The 21038-nt window shown below is 42.0% G+C and overlaps 1 protein-coding gene across 1 annotated transcript in view; it reads right to left on the reverse strand.

Annotated features, from left to right (window-relative positions):
- Positions 1 to 9605: 9605 nt before the first annotated feature.
- otogl (otogelin-like) overlaps positions 9606 to 21038 on the reverse strand; it is a 186608-nt gene continuing 175175 nt past the window's right edge. Inside the window, exons 52-55 of the mRNA XM_078221105.1 lie at positions 17557 to 17602; positions 13463 to 13534; positions 10480 to 10559; positions 9606 to 9806 (exon numbers count right to left, since the gene is read on the reverse strand). Coding sequence (XP_078077231.1) covers positions 9606 to 9806; positions 10480 to 10559; positions 13463 to 13534; positions 17557 to 17602 — 399 coding nt within the window. The remainder of the gene's footprint in view (positions 9807 to 10479; positions 10560 to 13462; positions 13535 to 17556; positions 17603 to 21038) is intronic.

Here is a 21038-nt window from a genome sequence, read left to right on the forward strand (position 1 = left end):
TCATATTTCTCCAATTTGTTTGGTTGAAGAGTTACACAGTTGCCCTGTCCTGTCACTCAGGATTCAGAGACCCTCTTTCCCAGACATTACCTGCTCGTACTGTCAGCAACTTGCTATGCAAAAGATTTAAAAACGGGGATATGGATTTCTACTTTTTTTGGGCCTCCACTTTGGAAACACCATTGACATTGAGCAAATGAGAGCAAATTATGTTCCATTGTCTTGGAAAACGTTTTGGTATTTGTCCATGAAGTTGGGGGTATGAAGGTCACCACGATTTAGATGACTTTTTTACATTTAACGCAAGGGAGTTAATGTGCTTCTAAAGTCAACATCGTGGCTTTGTCAGTGAACCTTCTGACTATGCTGGGGAAAGTCTAACTACATAGAAACATACATGGAAGCATACATTGAAAATAGAAGCAGGAGTAGACCATTTGGCCCTTCGAGCCTGCTCAGCCATTCATTTTGATCTTGGCTGCTCATCAACTTAAATATCCTGATCCCGCCTTCCCCCATATCTCCTGATCCCTTTAGCCCCAAGAATAGAAACATAACTAACAGCAGATGCCATTAGATTGACTCCTTTAACAAGGTACGTTCCTGAATGAGATGAGTTGTCTGATTGCTCAGACAAGGTAACAAATTGTTTAGTCACTGGGAAAACAACTTCTGTTATACAGTAACTATTCTCTGTTGAAGTTTTTTTTTATACAAAAGCCTCACAAAACATGTCATCTTTAAAAGATCAGCAATAAATACAACTCTTGGTCCAGATCCCTCTTATGGAAAATGGATCATTCTGATGTGACAGTTGGGTCATCTGCAGGCCATGGTTATTTGGACTGTGCACAAAAATAATTAAATACTTCAAAAGTGATTTGGAGAATCAAATTAAATAATAGCTGAATAGCAAAACGTTAGAAAATTGTATGCTTATTAGTAGTTTTCTGTCTGTTAGTAAAAGATTATCCAAAATAGTTTGCAAGAACACATGATTTACAACCCTCAGTACTAATTTATGTTATCATACTTATTTTTGAATGTTTTGTTAAACTGCACCCTCCACACATGTATTGCACTCACAAACCTCGTAATCCCATGGATCCAGTATCATGTAAGCAAGGTACTTAGACACTGCTACTTTGTTCACAAATAGCATAAATCTTCTCTAGAACTGGCATGTTTGAGCCAGCCAATTCTTTCCAAGATAATAAACAAGGATTAATCATAAAATCTCTACAGTGCAGAAGGAAGCCATTCGGCCCATCGAGTCTGCACCGACCCACATCCCTATTTACCCTGCTAATCCCCCTGACACTAGCATCAATTTAGCATGGCCAATCAACCTAACCAGCACATCTTTTGGACTGTTGGAGGAAACCGGAGCACCTGGGGGAAACCCAGGCAGACAGGGGGAGAATGTGCAAACTCCACACAGACAGAAACCCGAGGCTGGAATTGAACCGAGGTCCCAGATGCTGTGAGGCAGCAGTGCTAACCACTGTGCTACCATGCCGCCCAGTTAAGTTAAAGTTTATTTATTACTGTCACAAGTAGGCTTACATTAACACTGCAATTAAGTTACTGTGAAAATCCCCCAGTCGCCACATTCCGGTGCCTGTTCGGGTACACTGAGGTAGAATTTTAACATGGCCAATGCACCTAACCAGCACATCTTTTGAACTGTGGGAGGAAACTGGAGCACCCGGAGGAAACCCACAAAGACACGAGGAGAACGTGCAGACTGCACACAGACAGTGACCCAAGCTGGGAATCGAACCCGGGTCGCTGGTGCTGTGAGGCAGCAATGCTAACCACTGTGCCTAAGAGATAAGGAGCATTTTCACGTGCTCTCCTTTTTTCCCAAATGATTTCAGGTATTCACATTTACATCCAATAATTACTGTTGGTCTGGAACCACCACTGCCCTGTTGGCAGCCCCCTTACAGTACAGTTGGCTGGAAATGCCACTTCTTCAACACAAGGCAAAGCACTGACCAGAATTACACAGGTGAGCAAAGCAGGTCATCCAGCAATTTACAAAGAATGGGCTAAGAGAGTTCAGCAAACTCTGGACACATGAATTTACTGGAGAAAGGTTTAGAATGTGTCCAAGGTCCAACAGACATGGCAGATACTTTTAAAACAGGTTTAATGTGCATTCACTTTAAGATCATGCTGAAAAGTCAGTAGTTTTATACCTAAAGCAACTTTATACCTAAAGTAACGCAAGAGCTTGAAAAATGCAGCTCACTGCTGCTCCACATTTGGTCATTTTATTAAGCAACAGTCAGAAAGTGGGCATTGAAAAGGGGGGGGGGGTGCATTATTTTTCTTGCAACTGTTAGCAGATCTAAGTCGTACCTTTCAACGAGCTTTCATTATGGATCTTGAGACTTTTGATGAGCTTCCGAGCTGGAGGGATGGATGAGGAAATCGAATGACCCGCACTTCACCCGGAGTTTTGTTGCCTTTAATTTGTTCTCTTGAATTTACCGCGTTTTCCTTACTCCCTTCTTGTTTTCCTGCATTCGGTTACTGCTTGAGGAGTTTTGTCTTGTTGGAGGCAGGCGAACTTTTTCCAAAGCAGCCAACCTCCCCCGCCACCATGCCCCCTGAGTCTGAATTGTGTGCTGCCTCCCCTCACTCTCTGTTCCGCAAGGATGGTGTTGCCATGGGGAGGCTGACTGCTGACAGCCTGGGGGTGGGGGGGCTCGAGCTGCCCTTGATTGACAGCAGCCCAGAGAGAGAGGGAGAGAGAGAGCATCCAGGAAATTGGCTGCAGCCACTTTCTCAGGCTGTATCTGCAACACCAACAAAACCAAAAAGCGTCATCCAACTCCTTTGTTAATGCATGGAAAAACCCTGCTCCCAAAACAGCGCGTGTCCATTCAGTCACCGTTCCCACAGTGTGATCAGTGCTTTCCATTCTATTCCTGTCATATACCTACTGTGTGCAAACACCACCTGAATTTTAAATGCCAATTATGTAAGCCCTTGGATTTTGCCCTACAAATTCAACAGTGTTTTTGGATCATGTTTAGTCCAGTGATCAGGTCTGTAATCCATATTAAGGAGGGGGGGACACAGTGGTTAGCACTGCTGCCTCACAGCACCAGGGACCCGGGTTCAATTCCAGCCTTGGGTCACTGTCTACACAGAGTTCTCCCCGTGTCTGCGTGGGTTTCCTCTAGGCGCTCTGGTTTCCTCCCACAGTCCAAAGATGTGCTGGTTACGTGAATTGGCTATTGCTCCAATTGCCCCTTAGTGTCCCAAGATGTATAGGTTAGGGGAATTGGTGGGCTAAATATGTGGCGTTATGAGGATAAGGTCTGGGTGGGATGCTCTGTCGCTGCAGACTCGGTAGGCCAAATGGCCTCCTTCTGTACTATAGAGATTCTGTGATTCTGAATGGCCCTGAAATCCATAGAGACATAGGATCCATAGAATCCTTACAATGCCATTCGGCCCATCGAGCCTGCACTGACTCACCGAATGAGCATCCCCATAACCCCATGCATTTACAATGGCTAATCCACCGAACCTCTTGGGACATGAAAGTGAAATTTAGAATGGTCAATCCACCTAACCTGCACATTTTTGGAATGAGGGGGGAAACCGGAGCACCCAGAGGAAATTGCTGAACTGGGGTCTTACCAAGTTTGGTCAATTTTCTTTCTTCAGCTGGGAAAACACTTGCATGTCAATTTGCTGGAAGTGGAAACTTCTTCTGGCTGTTCCTCAAAACGAGGAGGACGCTTGTCACAGAGTACAACTGGTGGCAAGAAATTGCACGTGGAGTTTTCTAACATGGGGAGCCATCTAACAGGGAGTGGATGTTGCATTGCAGCTACCAGCCATGGGGTTCTGGTTGACCATGAGGCTGCTGTGCCCTTACCACTTAGCATAGGCATATTGGAATGATTTGCAGGTTAATAATCAACCCATGCTATTAGCACGCCTTCTGTGAGACTCAAATCCAGAGCTTCTGGCTCAAAGATAGGGATGCTACCCACTACACACAAGACCACCCATGGAAGCGGAAACTGATGATGATGAGACATCTGGAGTCTTGATGCATACCAAGATCAAAAGTCTATCAGAGCATGATACAGCTCAGAGGAGGCCATTCAGCCCATGTCTATGCTAATTCTTTCACCACAGCCATACACATTTCTCCACTTCAAGGCTGGAATTTTCCAGCTGTTCACGTTACTGGGATCTTCCGGTCCTGCTGAAGGCGCACCCCCGCCATGGGTTTCCCAGTGGCGCGCAGTGCATTCAACAGAAAACCCCACTGTCATCGGCAGAACCAGGAGATCCTGACACAAGCCAATGGTGTACGTACGCTGGAATGATGAGGCATGCGGTGAATTGCATGGAAAATCCAGCCCAAAGTATTTGGCCAATTTCCTTTTGAAAGTTGTGATTGAATTTGGCCTTGTGTTCCCTGGTTACCAACACTTCAGGCATGGGAAAGAGTTCTTCCATATTTATTTCATCAAAACCTTCATGATTATGAATATCTCTATGAAATTTCTTTTTAATCTACACTGCTCTAAAAATAACACCAGTTAGCTTAGTCTCATCATGTAACTGAAGCCTTTTATCTTGATAATGTTTTAGTAAATACCTTCTGCATCCTTTCTGATATCTTGACATCTGCCTAAAGTGTGGTTCCCTGAATTGGACACGATACTCTAGCTGGATTTAAACTATGCTTAAGAAATATTGAATATACCTTCCTTGCTTTTGTACTCTATGCCTCCACTTAGCAGGTCCAAGGTTCCATCTCAATGTGTGCAAGGTGCAAAAGGAATGAGCTGGGGAGATGAGTGCCACTTTAGTTGTCTTACAGTTGTCAACCAATGCAGGAATGATTGCAACAGCCTGGCTGAGAAAAGAAAGAAAGCCTTCATCTGGATTTTAATTCAGGACTCAGAATTTTATTCAAGAGAAAATAATCTAAAGTTTGCTGTCTGTTTTATGGTTCTTTTGAAGAAAGACTTGAGCTAGAAAGGAGTCGTTCTTTCAATTCAATGTTTGGAGAGAGAGGGAGGGAGGGAGGGGTGGTGAGGTGTTTTTTGGGCTGAGATATGTTTGTTTACTTGGGGCAGAATCCAAAGACAAAATTAAAGAATTAAAGTCACCAGAGTCTGTTGCTGGGGGAAACGACCTTTACAAAGTGGCGGGGGTGGTGGGGGGGGGGGGGGGGGGGTGGGGGGAGGCGAAGTGGGGGGTTGATAAATTTGACAGCTTCAAGTCTATTCTGAAGAAAAAAATCCTGTAAAATGCCCCCGCACTTTAACACCTGCACATTATGCACACCAACTCACCCAACTGTTTTCCTGTTTCTTTCTCTGTTGCACTTGGCTAAGTATCTACTTGGTTCAAATATCCTTTCAAATGTTGCCACAAAACAACCTAATGTATAACTGACACACTCCACTGTTTCCTGAAACTATTATATTTCAATATTGCTGCTTGCCGTTAATGCAAGATTTCAATAACTTCCGCATAACTACCGCATAGGCAAGCTGGATATAAGCTCTTTATACTTATAAAAAAGTTTAGTGTTCCAAAAGGACCATGTTCATTTTAAATTCATCAATTTTAATAAGAGGAAAGTGTAGGAGTGTAACGTTTGGTTATTTATACTGTTCATAATTAACTACGTGGAAAAGGTCTTGTACATCACTGTCACATCAGCAACATCCCCCTGAATGTTTTTCTATTCAATGCCACTGCTTCTGAAGACATGTCAGGGCGAATTTGGATAGCGCCCAAGAGGCATGGGGATCATGATCTGTAATTAGGTTTTGACTGTCACGTCGGATGATTGTACTTAAATGATTGTGGTGTGTATGCAGGCACTAAATTTACAGTGGAGTGGGTGCATGCCTCTGCAGGCTCATGGAAAACTAGCGCCACTTTAAAGCCAGCCTGCACTGTAAAGTCAACCTACGCTACCGCAACAGGAGGCGCATTCCAACTGAAGGTGCCAGGGACCCGGGTTCAATTCTGGCCTTGGGTGACTGTATGGAGTTTGCATGTTCTCCCCATGTCTGTGTGGGTTTCCTTTAGGTGCCCCTGTTTCCTCCCAAAGTCCAAAGATGTGCAGGTTAGGTGGATTAGCCGTATTAAATGTGTAGGGTTACATGGATAGGACGGGGGAGAAGGCCTGGATAAGATACTCTGTCAGAGAGTCAGTGCAGACTCAATGGGCCGAATGGTCTCTTCAGCACTGCAGGGATTCTATGATTCTAGGTGCAATAGGTCCAACGTTTCCCTTTGCTTATCAGTGTGCTAATTTTTCCTAACTTTGTGGCACAATGGTTAGCATCCACTTTAACCTGGTGTTGTTAAACTTCTTACTGTGTTTATCCCAGTCCAACGCCGGCATCTCCACATCATAGCATCACAGTGTCAGGGACACAGGTTCAATTCTGGCCTGAGGTGACTTTCTGTGTAAAGTTTGCACATTCTTTTGCATGTTTTCCCTCTGCATGGGTTTCCTCCAGGTGCTCTGGTTTCCTCTCACAGTCCAAAGATGTGCAGGTTAGGTGGATTGGTCATTCTAAATTACTCCTTAGTGTCAAGTGACGTGTAGATTGGTGGGGTAAATACATGGGGATATGAGGATGGGGCCTGGGTAAGATGCTCTGACAGAGCATTGGTGCAAACTTGATGGGCCAAAAGGCCTCCTTCTGCACTGTTGGGATCCTATGAAGTGGTTGCGAAAGAATATCTGACCCGCAAGAAGAATGACTAATGGTGCAATAGTAAAGAAAGCATACTTCAAGGTTCTCAGATGCTGCATTTGGACCCTTTGTGCAGGAGTTGAAAAGACGTCCACAATGCAGACAGGATCAGAAACACTCAAAACAGAAATTGCGAAGGCAGTGGGATCATATTGCTGGTGCACTCAATGAGTAATCATGCACAGAGTAATTGGATGTCGTGTTACAAGAATTTCAGTAAACATAGGTGGTCAAAGTCAGTGCAGGCATCTTCAAATGCCATATCCTAATAACTGAAACACTAGCCTCAGACACTGTTCAATTCATCACAGCCCTAATACTCATGCCTACAATATCTGTCAATCATGATTCCTACCATCATTTATCCCTTCACCTCACCCTCACACACTCAGCACTGCTGCAAGCTTCACATTCACATCTTACAGCTTGTGCACACTGCCAACAATTCAACCCAGACAACCACTTCACTCCCACACATTGCACACACTGACATACTTCCCTCTCTCTCCTGCATGAAAAAGTGCTGCATAAGCAGAGACAACAGCACCTAATCAACAGGAGACAGGCATGGCTGTGTGTTGTTAGTTGAATGGAAGGGATGGTGTTTGCCATTATTGGAGAGGCCATGATTGAGGCTGTGGGCAGCAGCAGGGCTGCAATCATCAAAGCTAATCCACCTTCTCACACCTTACTTTCTCTTCATCCCATAATCTCGTCTGCTTTACAACATGTGCCACCTGCTTTCCCTCCTCCCAGATCATAGCCTTATTGCTTTGTCTTTCTCCTTTCAGATACCTAACTCCAACCTGGTCAGGTAGTGATGGAAAAGAATGAACTGGATGAACAGGAAGGCAGTGATGAAGAAGAGTTACTGCCACTCAATATTACAACAAATCCACCAGCTCAGATACTGAAAAATATGTGTATTTCTGAGGATAGCTTAGAGGTGGGATCTGCAAAGCTTTACAGCCCTCTAGGCATAAAATTGCAAGGGGGTAGAATACCATGGACCACGATCTTCCGTATATCATGGAATATTTACAGTGCAGGTAAAGTGAAGGGAGGCCTTTCCACTGAAAGGTTAATTAAGGTCTTTAGGTGGTCAATTAAGGGCAATTTAATAGAAATTTCCCGCCACCACTGGCATTTTACCAACAGCCAATGAGCCGCCTGCCCGCTGCATCATGAGATCACCCAGTAAAACCTGTGGGCTTAAGAGGGTGGCCCTCCCGATTGGGATGTCTACATGGAAGGAAGATGCTCCCCATGGCAAGAATCACTCCTGCAGAAACATCCTACCTACACCAACTGCACCCCCCTCTCCGGGGTTTGTTGTATTGGCTCCAGAGATTCTCAACACCATATAGCCTGCAGGGAAGTCAGTGTCTGTGACATCTGCAGTGCAGAAGTGAAACTCCAAGGACTAAAGAGCTGTCAGTGCTTCAATTGCCCGCTAGCTCTTGGGAGTAGATAGCTCTCTTTTAAAGAGTGGAAACTGATCCATGCATGAGTTCTGAGGACTTCAGTTGGGTACCCGACTTTAGAAAGCTGATGGGTATGCATAATTAAATGCTTTGTGTATTGGCAGGCCTGCGCAAAGACTGCAGTCAATGGCAAGAAGCATGGAGGAGCCCAGTACTTGTGTGATGGTCAGTTTGCAAAGTGCTTATTTTATAACATGTCAATTCACGTTAACCATGAATGGTTAGAAGCCACAATCATTTATTGCAATTTTCCAGTTTTCAGCAAGGAACAAGTAATTGTATGAATATAAGTTTAGAAAATAAATTGTGCTGGACTATAATTTACAATTCATAATGGCAACAATTTATAAACAATATAATGTTGTAGACAGGCTATACAAGTTAACTGTCTGGCATAAATGATCAGAAGGATAAACAATTACAACTACTTATGAAATACATACAATATATTCAGAGCAAAGCAAGAAACACAGAAGTAAAATTTTTACTCATGTTTGTAGTACAAAACAAGAACATTTATTATATACTCAAAACATTGTGAAGTAGAATATCTTGCGTTTACTAAAATCTAAAGGAGCTGAACACAAATTTTATTTGATTAAATAACCTTACATCGCTGTCACTGGTGACAAGTTTTCACAAAAAAATTAATTCCATCGTAAATTTACAAATATTTAGTGTAAAGCATTTAACAAAATAACTGCAGACGTGTAGGTAATGTTCAGAAATGTGAATTTTGAAGATTCATTGGCCTAGAAATTGGTTCACGCCAGAATGCTTCCTGTGCTGGAACAGGTGGACCTAAAGCACGCCCAATATTGGGTTCTAGGCCTCATTAATGTGAGACTGGTGATCCGCAGATACCTGCTGGGTGGCAGCAGGTAGCCCGGTGGTGAAAGGAACTCAAATATCGGGTCGTGTGAGAGAGGGCAGCAAACATTAGGGGCACTTGGCACTGCTATGGAGCTAGAAGGAGCTACTTCTCCCACTGGTTCAAAATTCAGGTAAGATCCTTTTAGAAAAAAACCTTATCTTTTTGCTGGCAGCCTCCAGTGGTCTCTTTTGGGGCACATGTAGACTTGGTTTTCCAGAAAGCTGCTGGCATTAGAGGCAGGGAAATTTAAGTCGGGGATCTGAAACAGGACTTACTTGCATGTGCAACCTGTTGCAAGCACAGGCCCGAGGCACCTCTTCTCTTCCTTCACCACTGACCACCCGTCAGTGTATTCCCAATGCAAAATGTGCACATGTGAGCTGCCCGCTATATCAAAAGCTAGACCGCCATTATTTTTAGGTGGACATCAATCAATTTCTAGGCCGTTTCGTAATAGTAAAAATAACTCATAATAAGAAGTGTTTAGTTCCACTGACAGGAACAGTCTGTTGGCTCTTGAAATGTAAAGTCAATCCAAGTAGCATTGCCAGCACAGAAAAGTGACACGGTCTGCTCTGTGAGTTCAACTTCCCTGCAGCACTTGCAGAATCTTGCATAGCTGTTAATATTAGTGTTGAAGATCATTGCAGATGGGCACTTACCATCACAAGAAGCCACAATAACCTGGAAAGAATTAAGAATCATGAAGAATGGTCCATATTTAATTCACAAGATGATATTTTCCCTCAGGTAAAACTGATTTTGTTTTCTTTTTTGGTTTCTGTTAATATTCTAAGTCACTAAGGCACAGTGGTTAGCACTGCTGTCTCACAGCACCAGGGACCCGGGTTCAATTCCGGCCTCGGGTGACAGTGCAAACTCCACACATTCTCCCCATGTCTACGTGGGTTTCCTCCGGGTGCTCCGGTTTCCTGTCACACTCCAATGATGTGCGGGTTAGGTTGATTGGCCATAATAAACTGCCCTTTAATGTCCAGGTGTCTAGAAGGTGGGGTTACAGGGATAGGGCCTAGGTGGGATTATGGTCGGTGCAGACTCGATAGGCCAAATGGCCTCCTTTTGCACTGAAGGGATTCTATAAAAAAAACCTCCTTGGCAGTATGTTGGCATTTAACATTCTAAAATATTTATCACATACACTCCAAGGTGGCACTGAAGAATAGTACCATGAGCTGGGTCAGGCCTATGATGGCTGGTTTCTACAACGCTTTGTGCTTTTGGTGAAAGAGCTTGTGGGATGGAATGGAATGCTGCTAACAGCTGTTCACTGCATAGCTACATTTCTACTTCAAACAGTAATGGCACAACTGGAAATAAAAGATAGAGTTACACGTACAGTGTCAGTGGTGCGGCAGTCATCTTTTCTTATGATCATTTTAACATCCATCTTCCGACAAGGTCTTGTATCTTCTTTGCCTGTCAATAAATGGATGCAACAATCAGTCTGGAATATTTGCAAAACTCATTAATACAACATTGCAGGCAAATGTTTACATTAACTTAAAGTTATGCTCTTACTTGTTTCAAATACAGTAAATATTAAAATTAAAGTTTGTTCATTAGTGTCACAAGTAGGCTTACATTAACACTGCAATGAACTTACTGTGAAAATCCCCTAGTCGCCACACTCTGGCACCTGCTTGGGTACGCAGAGGGAGAATTTAGCATTGCCAATGCACCTAACCAGCATGTCTTTCAGACTATGGGAGAAAGCCAGAGCATTCAGAGGAAACCCACGCAGTTATGGGGAGAACATGCAGACTCCGCACAAACAGTGGCCCAAGCTGGGAATCGAAGCAGGGTCCCTGGTGCTGTGAGGCAGCAGTGCTAATCACTGTGCTGCCGTGCCGCCCCAAGACCAATTATGCAAAAAAAGCTTTGTTGTTATTTACTTAACTTTAATGCACACAGTAAAACAAAAATTAAAACAATTGGAATCAAGTCAATTTTCAGTTTGCTGCTTTGTCTAATAGAGATTCACTTATGTGGCAACAGCTATCAAAAACACTAATTTCATACTGGTATGTTTTGGGTACCATAGGTCAAAGGTCACCTATTTCGCCCAAGCAATCCACATTTAGCATTCGCCATATCTCAGATTACTCATGCACTGCCTTCCAAGACATTCCTGAAAATCTATCTAATTTACATTTGGAGGAATCAACACAATTCAACCTAGGCAACCTGTTACAAAAATTAACCAGTCACTCATTGAAATAGTGGTCCAGAAATTCAGTGATCTTAAATTTCATTAAAAAAATACAATTCAGCCAATAAAGCAAAATAGAATTCCACTTCCATCACAGCCTCCATGTAAAAAAGATATATGTAATGATTATTGTTGCTTAAAGTTTAAATTTTAGTTATTGATTAGTCACAAGTAAGGCTGCAATGAAGTTACTGTGAATTTCCCCTAGTCGCCACCGTCCGGCACCTGTTCGGGTCAATGCACCTAACCAGCATGTCTTTCAGAATGTGGGAGGAAACCGGAGCACCCGGAGGAAACCCACGCAGACATGGGGAGAATGTGCAAACTGTTGAAGTGATGAGAGGTGGGATACCCTCTATTGCATGGGTGCCCTTCCTCCAAGTGGGTTATAGAAGGGGAAACAAGGGAGCACTCTAGTTGAAAGAATGGTCATTAAGGAATAACAATTGACAAGTACAATGCTACAAGACAATTATATTGACTCTCTTCTTAATCTGCTTGGTTGCAGAACTCATGGAGCTAAATTAGGTTGAGAGGCTGGCAGAACTTGCCTGACATTCCACCCATGAATTTAATTGCAAAGAAAATCAGTCAGGCTCTATTACAAGCATGAGGAGCTCTCCATTCAGTTTATGGTCGACTGAGGCAACCCTTTATGTTTAAGTGCTGTCAGGATAAATCTCTACTATCCCTAACACATGTAGACACTTTTGGTAAGCACCATAGAAGAGGCTCATGGTAAAGGTAAGGGCATGCGGACTCAGGGGTTTGGTTGCAAAATAGATTTAAGGATGGCAATAAAAGAGGAAGTTGGATGATAGGAGTTAAGAGAAGTTTCTTAGATTGACTGAAAGTTAGAGGTGGTGTCTTGTAGGGATCAGTGTTGGAACCACAACTGTCCACGGGCATATCAATGAATTAGACTCAGAAACTGGAGGTGTGGTGTTGAAATTTTCAAATTATACCAAGTTGAGGAGGTATGACGAAAAATGGAAAATGCCACCAAAATACAGGAACACTAATTAGGCGGATAAATTGTAAATGAAATTCAATATATCAAAGTTAATTTTGGTAAGATGAATAGAATACAAAAAAAAGGGAGTTAATATTAGAGTGGCACGGTGGCACAGTGGTTCCCACTGCTGCTTCACGGCTCCAGGGACGTGGGTTCAATTGTGTGAATGTGTGGAATTTGCGTGATCTCCCAGTGTCTGCGTGGGTTTCCTCCGGGTGTTCCAGTTTCCTCCCACACTCCAAAGATATGCAGGTTAGTTGATTGGTCATGCTTTATGTCAGATCTTGTTTCAGGGGGATTGGCAGGATTTATGGGGATAGAGTCTGGGTGGGATTGTTGTTGGTGCAGGTGATGGGCCAAATGGCCTACTTCTGCACTGTAGGGATTCTATATTAAAGTTATATGCAACCCTGTTAGGCCGTACTTAGTGTATTGTCTGCAGTCCTTCTCTCTGAACAATGAAAAGGATTTTGAGGTATTGGAGAAATGACATAAAAGATTTACAAAAATGTTACCAAAATTGAGAGGAGGGACTGAACAGGGACTTCTTGTCTGGAAAAAAGGCAGCTTTGAGGAGACCTAAAACAGGTCTTTAGAATAAATAAAATGAACTAGATAGGGTGGATGTGGACAAAGTATTCCCCAGTTAGTGAGGCCATAACAAAGGGTCTAAATATAAGTTACCTATTAATAGATTAAACAAGGAATTTCAGAGGCATTTCTTTACAGAGAGTGTGATATGAGTGCGAAACTCACTGCCACATGGATTTGTTGATGCACACAGCTTTGATGCATGTAAGCAGAGGATTGTTGGATACATGAAGGAGAAGGATGGAGGGATATGGTGGCCAGATAGGAAGAGATAATTGGAGTGGGAGAGGGCTTATGTAAACTGTAGCTGGTAGAGAACAGTTGGTCTGAATAGCCTGCTGCTGAGCTGCAAATGCTATATAATCCTACATAAGACATAAAACCTATTCAGTGCTTGTTGTGAATAATTATTATACCATGCATTTCACATACTATAGATTTATTTTACATTTTGTTGTTGAAAACTACTGAAATTATAAAGAAAATATATAATGGGAATAGTACCTGTGTCACAGTTAGTACTACCAGTTGGGACTACTGGACTAATGGTAAAAGGTAATAAACCCAATCCAGAACCTGGCAGAATTATCAATATCAGTTTAATATTAACAGTATAAATTACATTGAAATATTACACATCTGCATGCATTAAATCAAGCTGGTATATAAGAATATGTTTATGTCACAAAGGCGTATGAACACAAGCTGGTGTTGAACTTGAAAGGCCATTCAAGTGCACATGCTTTTAGTCAGTGATGGCATATTTATGAATCAAAATAACACTAAAGAATCACATGTAAGCAGGTGATTGGGATTTAGGTGCATTCTCTGCAGCCACATTGGTTTAAACAATATATATAATTCTGAAGTATAACAGTTTTTGTGTTCCTATGAACTGGTTCCTTTGGAAAGAATTTCCGTCAGAATACACATATGCTGTGCTGTGAATATTGAAGATTCAAAATACATTGGGCTGCACGCTGTAGCCCTTTGTGGGTGTGATCACTTTAGTTTAAACTCGCCTTAAATGCTACAATAAAAGGTCCAACTCCCAATTTTATGATTAGCAAAGTACTGCGGAGGCTGGAATCTGCAACAATAACAGAGGACGCTGGAAAAACTCAACAGGTCTGCCAGCATCTATCAGGAGAGAAACAGAGTTGATGCTTCGAGTCCTTTGACTCTTCATCAGAACTGAAGAACGGACAAAGAGTTTAAGTTTCTTTATTAGTGTCACAGTAGGCTTACATTAACACTGCAATGAAGTTACTGTTAACATTCCCTAGTCGCCACATTCCGACGCCTGTTCGGGTACACTGAGGAAGAATTTAGCATGGCCAATGCACCTAACCAGCACATCTTTGGACTGTGGGAAGAAACCAGAGGACCCGGAGGAAACCCATGAAGACATGGGGAGAATGTGCAGACTCCACACAGACAGTAACCCAAGTCGAACCCGGGTCCCTGGCGCTGTGAAGTCGCAGGATAACCATGGTGCCACCGTGCTGCTGTAAAAGTCAAAGGACTCAAAGCGTGATGCTCTTTCTCTCCTAATAGATGATGGCAGACTTTGAGATTTTCAGGTGTCCTCCATTCTTGCTTTTAACTTTATGGTTTTCTTTGCACTGAATAATAGCATAGCTTCTAAGTGTTATTTTATGTTATGTGGCACACCTATCTCAAGGCCAACTGATGCTGCTTTGAAGGTGACTAAATTCACGAGCTTTGACCATCAATAACCTAAGTCCTAACACATAAACAGAATAAAGACAGCAACAGTTTTTTTATCTTCGCCACTGCTGCTCTGAGAAAACCATAAAATTCTAAGACTTTTCATGTTCTTTTCTTTCTGCTCACAATTAATATAAATAAATTGTGTCGTACGTTCAATTTATCCAGTTATCATCACTTTGAAGCATGCATACTTGTAGCATTTAAGGAACATTAAAGGAAACTGGTCAAGCTACAATGGGCAAACCAATACATTATTATTATTGTGCTTAATATTTTATTGTATATTAAGATATACGTCTCAAGTGAGCATTCAGTGCGATATTAAGATCTTTAAATATGTGTCAATTTTTCTGTAAGTCTAAGATTTGGTTTTTCCTTAATTGGGGAAAAAACAGTTACATTTTGAAGAAGGAATCTAAAGGACATATGAAGAGGGTAGGAAAATAAAATTAAGAATAAAGCATTTGTAAGAAATTAAGGAAAATATGATGAAACCAAAACATGAAAGAAATGCAGCAAATCCAAAACAGGAAAATGAAACAGAAGAAAAACAGAACCCTCCTTACTTTTTAAAGTTTTACTTTATTTATTCATTTTTACAGGATGTGAGCGTCGCTGATTGAGCCAGCATTTATTGCCCATCCCTAACTGCCCTCCATTTCAGAGGGCACTTGAGAGTCAACCACATTGCTGTGAGTCTGGCATTACATGTAGGCCAGACCAGGGTAAGGATGGTAAAGGATATTAGTGAACCAGATGGGTTTTTACAATAATAGTCAATAGTTTCATGGCTATCATTAGACTTTTAATTCCAGATTTGTATTGATTTCACCATTTGCCATGGTGGGATTCAAACCCGGGTCTCCAGAGCATAACCCTGGTCTCTAGGTTGCTAGTCCAGTGATAATTCCAGACTGCTACTGCCTCCCCTGATTATTTACTCCTTTGATTATTGTGTTCTTCTCCTCTACCCCAGATGCCTTATTCCATCTATAATATCCCTATGTTAGCAAGCACATGAGTCAACTATATCGTTTGACAATTTTTTCCCACATTAAGAAAATCATTTTTTTTGCATGCCTTTAAGTTCGAGCTTGTTTTAAAGGGAATAAACGCGGGGGCCAGCAGAGCCACAGGGATTTGTTTTCAATTTTGATTTATCCATTTTGAATTAATGTTGTTTCTCTATTGCAACTGACTATCACATTAAAGCTGTCCATTTAAATTGTAATCCTTCTCTCATTGAGGCATTTGATAGTACAGATGCTTGGAACTCTCATATTTATGTATCTGTTCCCATAACTTAGGCCATAATTCAGGTGGGGATAAAGGGACAGAATTAGGTCCTTCTCCAAATTATACCTCTTCTCTCCTCGGGTTTCAGAATTCTTACCCCAATATGTTTTGTTGAATTTGGAAGGTCATTAGCATTGCTACAACCATATCTCTCAAAGTGTAATCTTTCAAACCAGTTCAGGTAGGTATTCAACTGTATATATGGCAAAGAAGTTGATATTACTGGCTTGAGAGGTCTTGCATGTCAGTTCAACTTGGAATTAGAGCTCAGTTTGCTCAGTTAGTTGGACGGCTGGTTCATGATTCAGAGAGAGATGCCAAGAGTGCGGTTCAACTCATGTATCGGCTGAGGTTATTCATGAAGGCCTGCCTTCTCAACCTTGCCCGCCGCCTGAGGTGTGGTGATCCTCAGGTTAAATTGTCATCGGTCAGCCGTTGCCCTCAAAAGGGAGGGCAGCCTCTGCAAAGATGGCAATTTTACCTTCCTACCCAGGAATAGGATAGTCAGAAGCTTTTTCCCAGGGCAAAAGAGTCAATTACTAAGGGGCATAGGTTTAATTTGCAAGGGGCAAGGCTTAAAGGAGATGTAAAGCAAGTTTTTTGCACAGAGGGTGGTGGGTGCCTGGAACTCGCTGCCGAGGGAGGTAGTGGAAGCAGATATGATAGTGAGTTTTAAGGGGCGTCTTGACAAATACATGAATAGGATAGGAATAGAGGGGTATGGTCCCCGGAAGGGTAGGGGGTTTTAGTTCAGACAGGCAGCATTGGTCAGTGCAGACTTAGAGGGCCGAAGGGCCTGTTCCTGTGCTGTAATTTTCTTTGTTCTTTGTTCTAAAATGGCACAGTTGAGTGGTAGGTCTACCCCAAAAATATCTTTAAAATAAACTAAAAAATGTATTGAAGTGCTTGAAAGATAAACAAAAAAAATCTACGAAAAGTGAAATAAATTCAGAAGATAAACAAATAGAAGTTAAAAAATGAATTGAGGAAGTACCAAATATTAAGAGGTGACAGAAATCATGAGAGATTGCATTGACTCCTTAGCCACCAAAAGTTATTGAAAGTTGGAATCTAACTGGTTGCAATAGATTTGGTATTGTATGCATTGCTCTTGCCTGCACTGAGCTTGGTCAGAATACTTAAATCTATAAGCAAAATAAAAATACTTGAACATTATAATTACCTTTTCAGAATTCTGCCAAAAGACTTCATATTTTCAAACAGAATTGAGATGATGTATCTCCTTTCCTTATCGACACTGAATAATATTCCCCAATTGCACTTCGAAAGAATATTGTGATAAATTGTTCCTCTTTTCTTTACTTAACAGTTATACTCCAGAATAAATTAACCATGTCAGAAGCCTGCATTTATCATACTGCAGCCCAAATAAGCAGTGCAACAAAATGTTCACAACTGTTGTTTAAAACATTGATGGGTTGCTGTTCAAACTGATTCAAACACTACATGCTTTTTTTACTCCTTCATTTTCCCAGCAATTCAGGATTTTACCACAGCTATCCAAAACCAAAGCCAAACAAGCACAATATGCAGCCTTGTTCACTTACAAGTCTTGCAGCAACCGTCCATGTATAGCTTTACAACTCCCCCTTTCTGCAGAAAGAACAAAGTACAATTTAGCAGGAAAAACTGATTCTACAGTGAGAGAGAGAAGACACTGCTTTAAATGTTCATCTGTAGAAAAAAGATCACCTAAAGGATTACACAGAACAGCACAGGGTATACAGCACAGAAACAAACCATTTGGCCCAACAAGACAATGTCAGTGTTTATGCTCCACTAGGACTTCCTCCCATCTTTTCCCACATAAATCCTAGCATCATAACCATCTATTCCCTTCTTGCTTATATGTTTGTCAACCTTCCCCTGAATGGCATCTATACTGTTCGCTACAGCCAGCCCCTATGGTAGCAAGTTTCACATTCTCACCAATCTCTGAGTCAAGAAGTTTCTTCTGAATTTCTTGTTGGGTTTCTTAGTGACTATCACATGTTAAGAGGGGACAATTAGTTTGGTTAGCTAGACATTTAGCACAAGGATCAGATTAATGCGTGGTGTTCAATCCCTGTTCCAGCTGATAGACTTGGGGCCTACCCCCTCACGCACCCTACATGCATTAAAGAATCACTGCATAAATAGTTCAGTAAATAGGCACCAATGACCCGCCTTTGGGCAAGTTGTATAGATTTTCAGAATGTGACAGAAGTGGCTTATCTAAGCAAGCTGAAAAAAACCATTAGGACCAATGTAAAACAAGTTTCTGATTCACTAAACCATTTTACATTATCACATTAAATCAAAGTTATCTCTCATAAAAGAGAGTAGCTAAAGGATAACTGTGCCCAGATTATTGCTAAAATGGTAATCAGCAGTAAGGAAATGGCAGACATAGGGGACCCGAAGACAGTGACCACCGCCTAGACGGGTGGGAGAAAAGAAGACCCGAAGACAGTAACCGCCACAAAGAAGAGTGAGGACAGGAAAACTAAAAATAAATCCAGGGGGATAGCTCATTGGCTTTAAACAGGGTAGGGAAGAGAAACTATTTTATCACAAATCTGTTAATTGAACTTCAGCTCTAGTGAAGTTACTAGAATCTGTCTTTAGGGACAGAGTGACTGAACGGTTCACAAGTTTTAACTGATCACAGTGTGGATTTATGAAGCGTAAGTCATGTCTGACTAATTTAATTGATTTTTTAAGGATATTTTACATGTGCCGGGATTTTCACTCCCACTGGGCAATTCAGTGAATCAGAAAATATTGCGAGAAGGCCAAAGTAATATTTCATGTCGGTGTGAAACCTTGCCGCAATCGTCTGCTACCTCTATCAATTTGCGTTTCGCACTGTGCAATGTTGGGAACCTTATTTGAATGGTTACAATCCCAGCTGATATTATTGCTGGACTGTCAGGTTCCAGAAAGAAGCCCTGGCTCGATAGATGGTAACTTTTATTTTTTGTTTAGAGACACGGATGAACAGAATCACAGGGCTGCCAGTTAACTTTTAACAAAAGAATAAAACATTTATTAAACATGAAAAGATTGACTATAATGCAATACACCTTCATCCTAACTATATTATCACAGATGTACACAGGTTTTTAAGGATAACGCAAGTAACAAAATAACTCTTAAAGTATAATGAAAGGATACTGGCAAGTAGAATAATGGAAAATTCTAAGTTGTTTTACAAGGACATTAAGGGTAAAAGGATAACCAGGGAAAAAGTAGGCCCATTAAGGACCGCAGTGTAATGTGTGTGTGGAGCCAGAGGACATAGGTAGGGTTCTAAATGACTTTGTGTCGCTGTTCATTAGTAAGAGAGACGCTATGGATATAGAATTCAGGGAGAAGCACGATGATACAATTAAAGAAATTAACATAGACAGAGAGGAGGTTCTGAGTGGTCTGGCAGGCTTCAAAGTAGATGAATCTCCAAGGGCCTGATGAAATGTATTCCAAGCTGTTGAGTGAGGCAAGGGGTCTCATAGCAGGGGTGTTGGCAATATTTTTCAATTCCTCTCTGGCCACAGTAGAGATGTGAGCAGATTGGAGGACAGGCAATGTGGTACCATTATTCAAGAAGGGAGGATGGGATAAACCAGGAAACTATAGGCCAGTCAGTCTAACCTCAGTTGTGGGGAAACTATTGGAAGCAATTCTGAGAAACAGAATTCATCTGCATTTCAAGAGGCAGGGATTAATCAAAAACAGTTAGCACTGTTTTGTTAAGGGGAAGTCATTTCAGACCAACTTGATTGAGTTTTTCAAAGATGTGACCAGGTGTGTAGATGAGGACAATCCATTTGGTGTAGTCTTCTTGAACTTCAGTAAGGCTTTTGACAAGGTCCCACATTGGAGACTGATGGCAAAGTTAAGAACCCATGGGATCCAGAATTGGCTGAGTGGCAGGAAGCAACAGCATTTTTCTGTGCTGCATACCTCTATGACTCTATAATGTTCTCAGTAAGTACGCAGTCCATGTAAACCAACAGGTCAGCTGTTGTCAGGCAGCACACTCTGAAATCCAGTGGCAGAACCACCAAATATAACTTCTGTGGATTTCTCATCAAATCCCTCCAGATGCTTGTTACACTGTGATTCAATTGGTCTCATTAGAACTCTGACTTCCACACCAGTGTTTCCAAACTCTACTCTTGAAGAACACACTTTGAAATCTTCTCCCACAGATTACTTTCTCTCAGATGCCTTCACCAAGGATCCACTTCCAGGATTTCAATCGTCCCTTTCCTCTGCCCTGGATTGCCACGTGCATTTAAGCTTCCATACAATCTCTCAGGTACTCAGCAATGCCAGTAGAACAGAACACCATTACTTCACAGGCTCTTTTATAGTGTCACCAATCTTCAGATTATTTCAGATGTCAGGCTTCTCGCCATCGAACTTCACCAGGTCTGTGCCTCACAGCTCTATCTTTAACTGGGAGCCTCTCTCTCTCTGCCCTTTTCCTTAACCTCAATGAACAGTGTCTTGTTCAGATTCAAGTTCTTTATCCTTTGACTTCAACTTCCTGGGACTTCTCTTTTAATTTTCTGGTGTAATGATGCATGCTACAAACTTCATCAGGAACACAAAGGGTATATATTAACAAAGAAAAAACTGTCGAAAAGCCTGCAGTGTCACCTGCTGCTCCCGTCCCTACATATCTTCTACATGCCTTCAAGATGTCTTCCGTCTAAGAGGGAGCTCCACCCTGGGAAGATTCCCCACTCTCAGTCCCAATTGGTCCCTCAAGCCAGGTGACCCCCTTCTGCATCTTTGTTTAACATGAGGCTTGACTCGGGAAGTCAATCCAAGGAGTGTAGCTGACATCCTTTCAAGAGGTTCCTGAGTTGCCTCAGAAGCTCCAGCAACTGATGTAAAACCGAGTCCAGAGACTCCTCATCTGACTGAGATTTAACAGATTCCTGGCCTCCAGGCATCGACTGAGTGCTGGCATCCTGGGACGTCCATGTGTCAGCCTGTGTTTCCCTTAAAGGGACAATCACCACCATCATCACACTTG

Source organism: Mustelus asterias, chromosome 9 (assembly GCF_964213995.1).
Source record: "Mustelus asterias chromosome 9, sMusAst1.hap1.1, whole genome shotgun sequence".
NCBI lineage: Eukaryota > Metazoa > Chordata > Chondrichthyes > Carcharhiniformes > Triakidae > Mustelus > Mustelus asterias.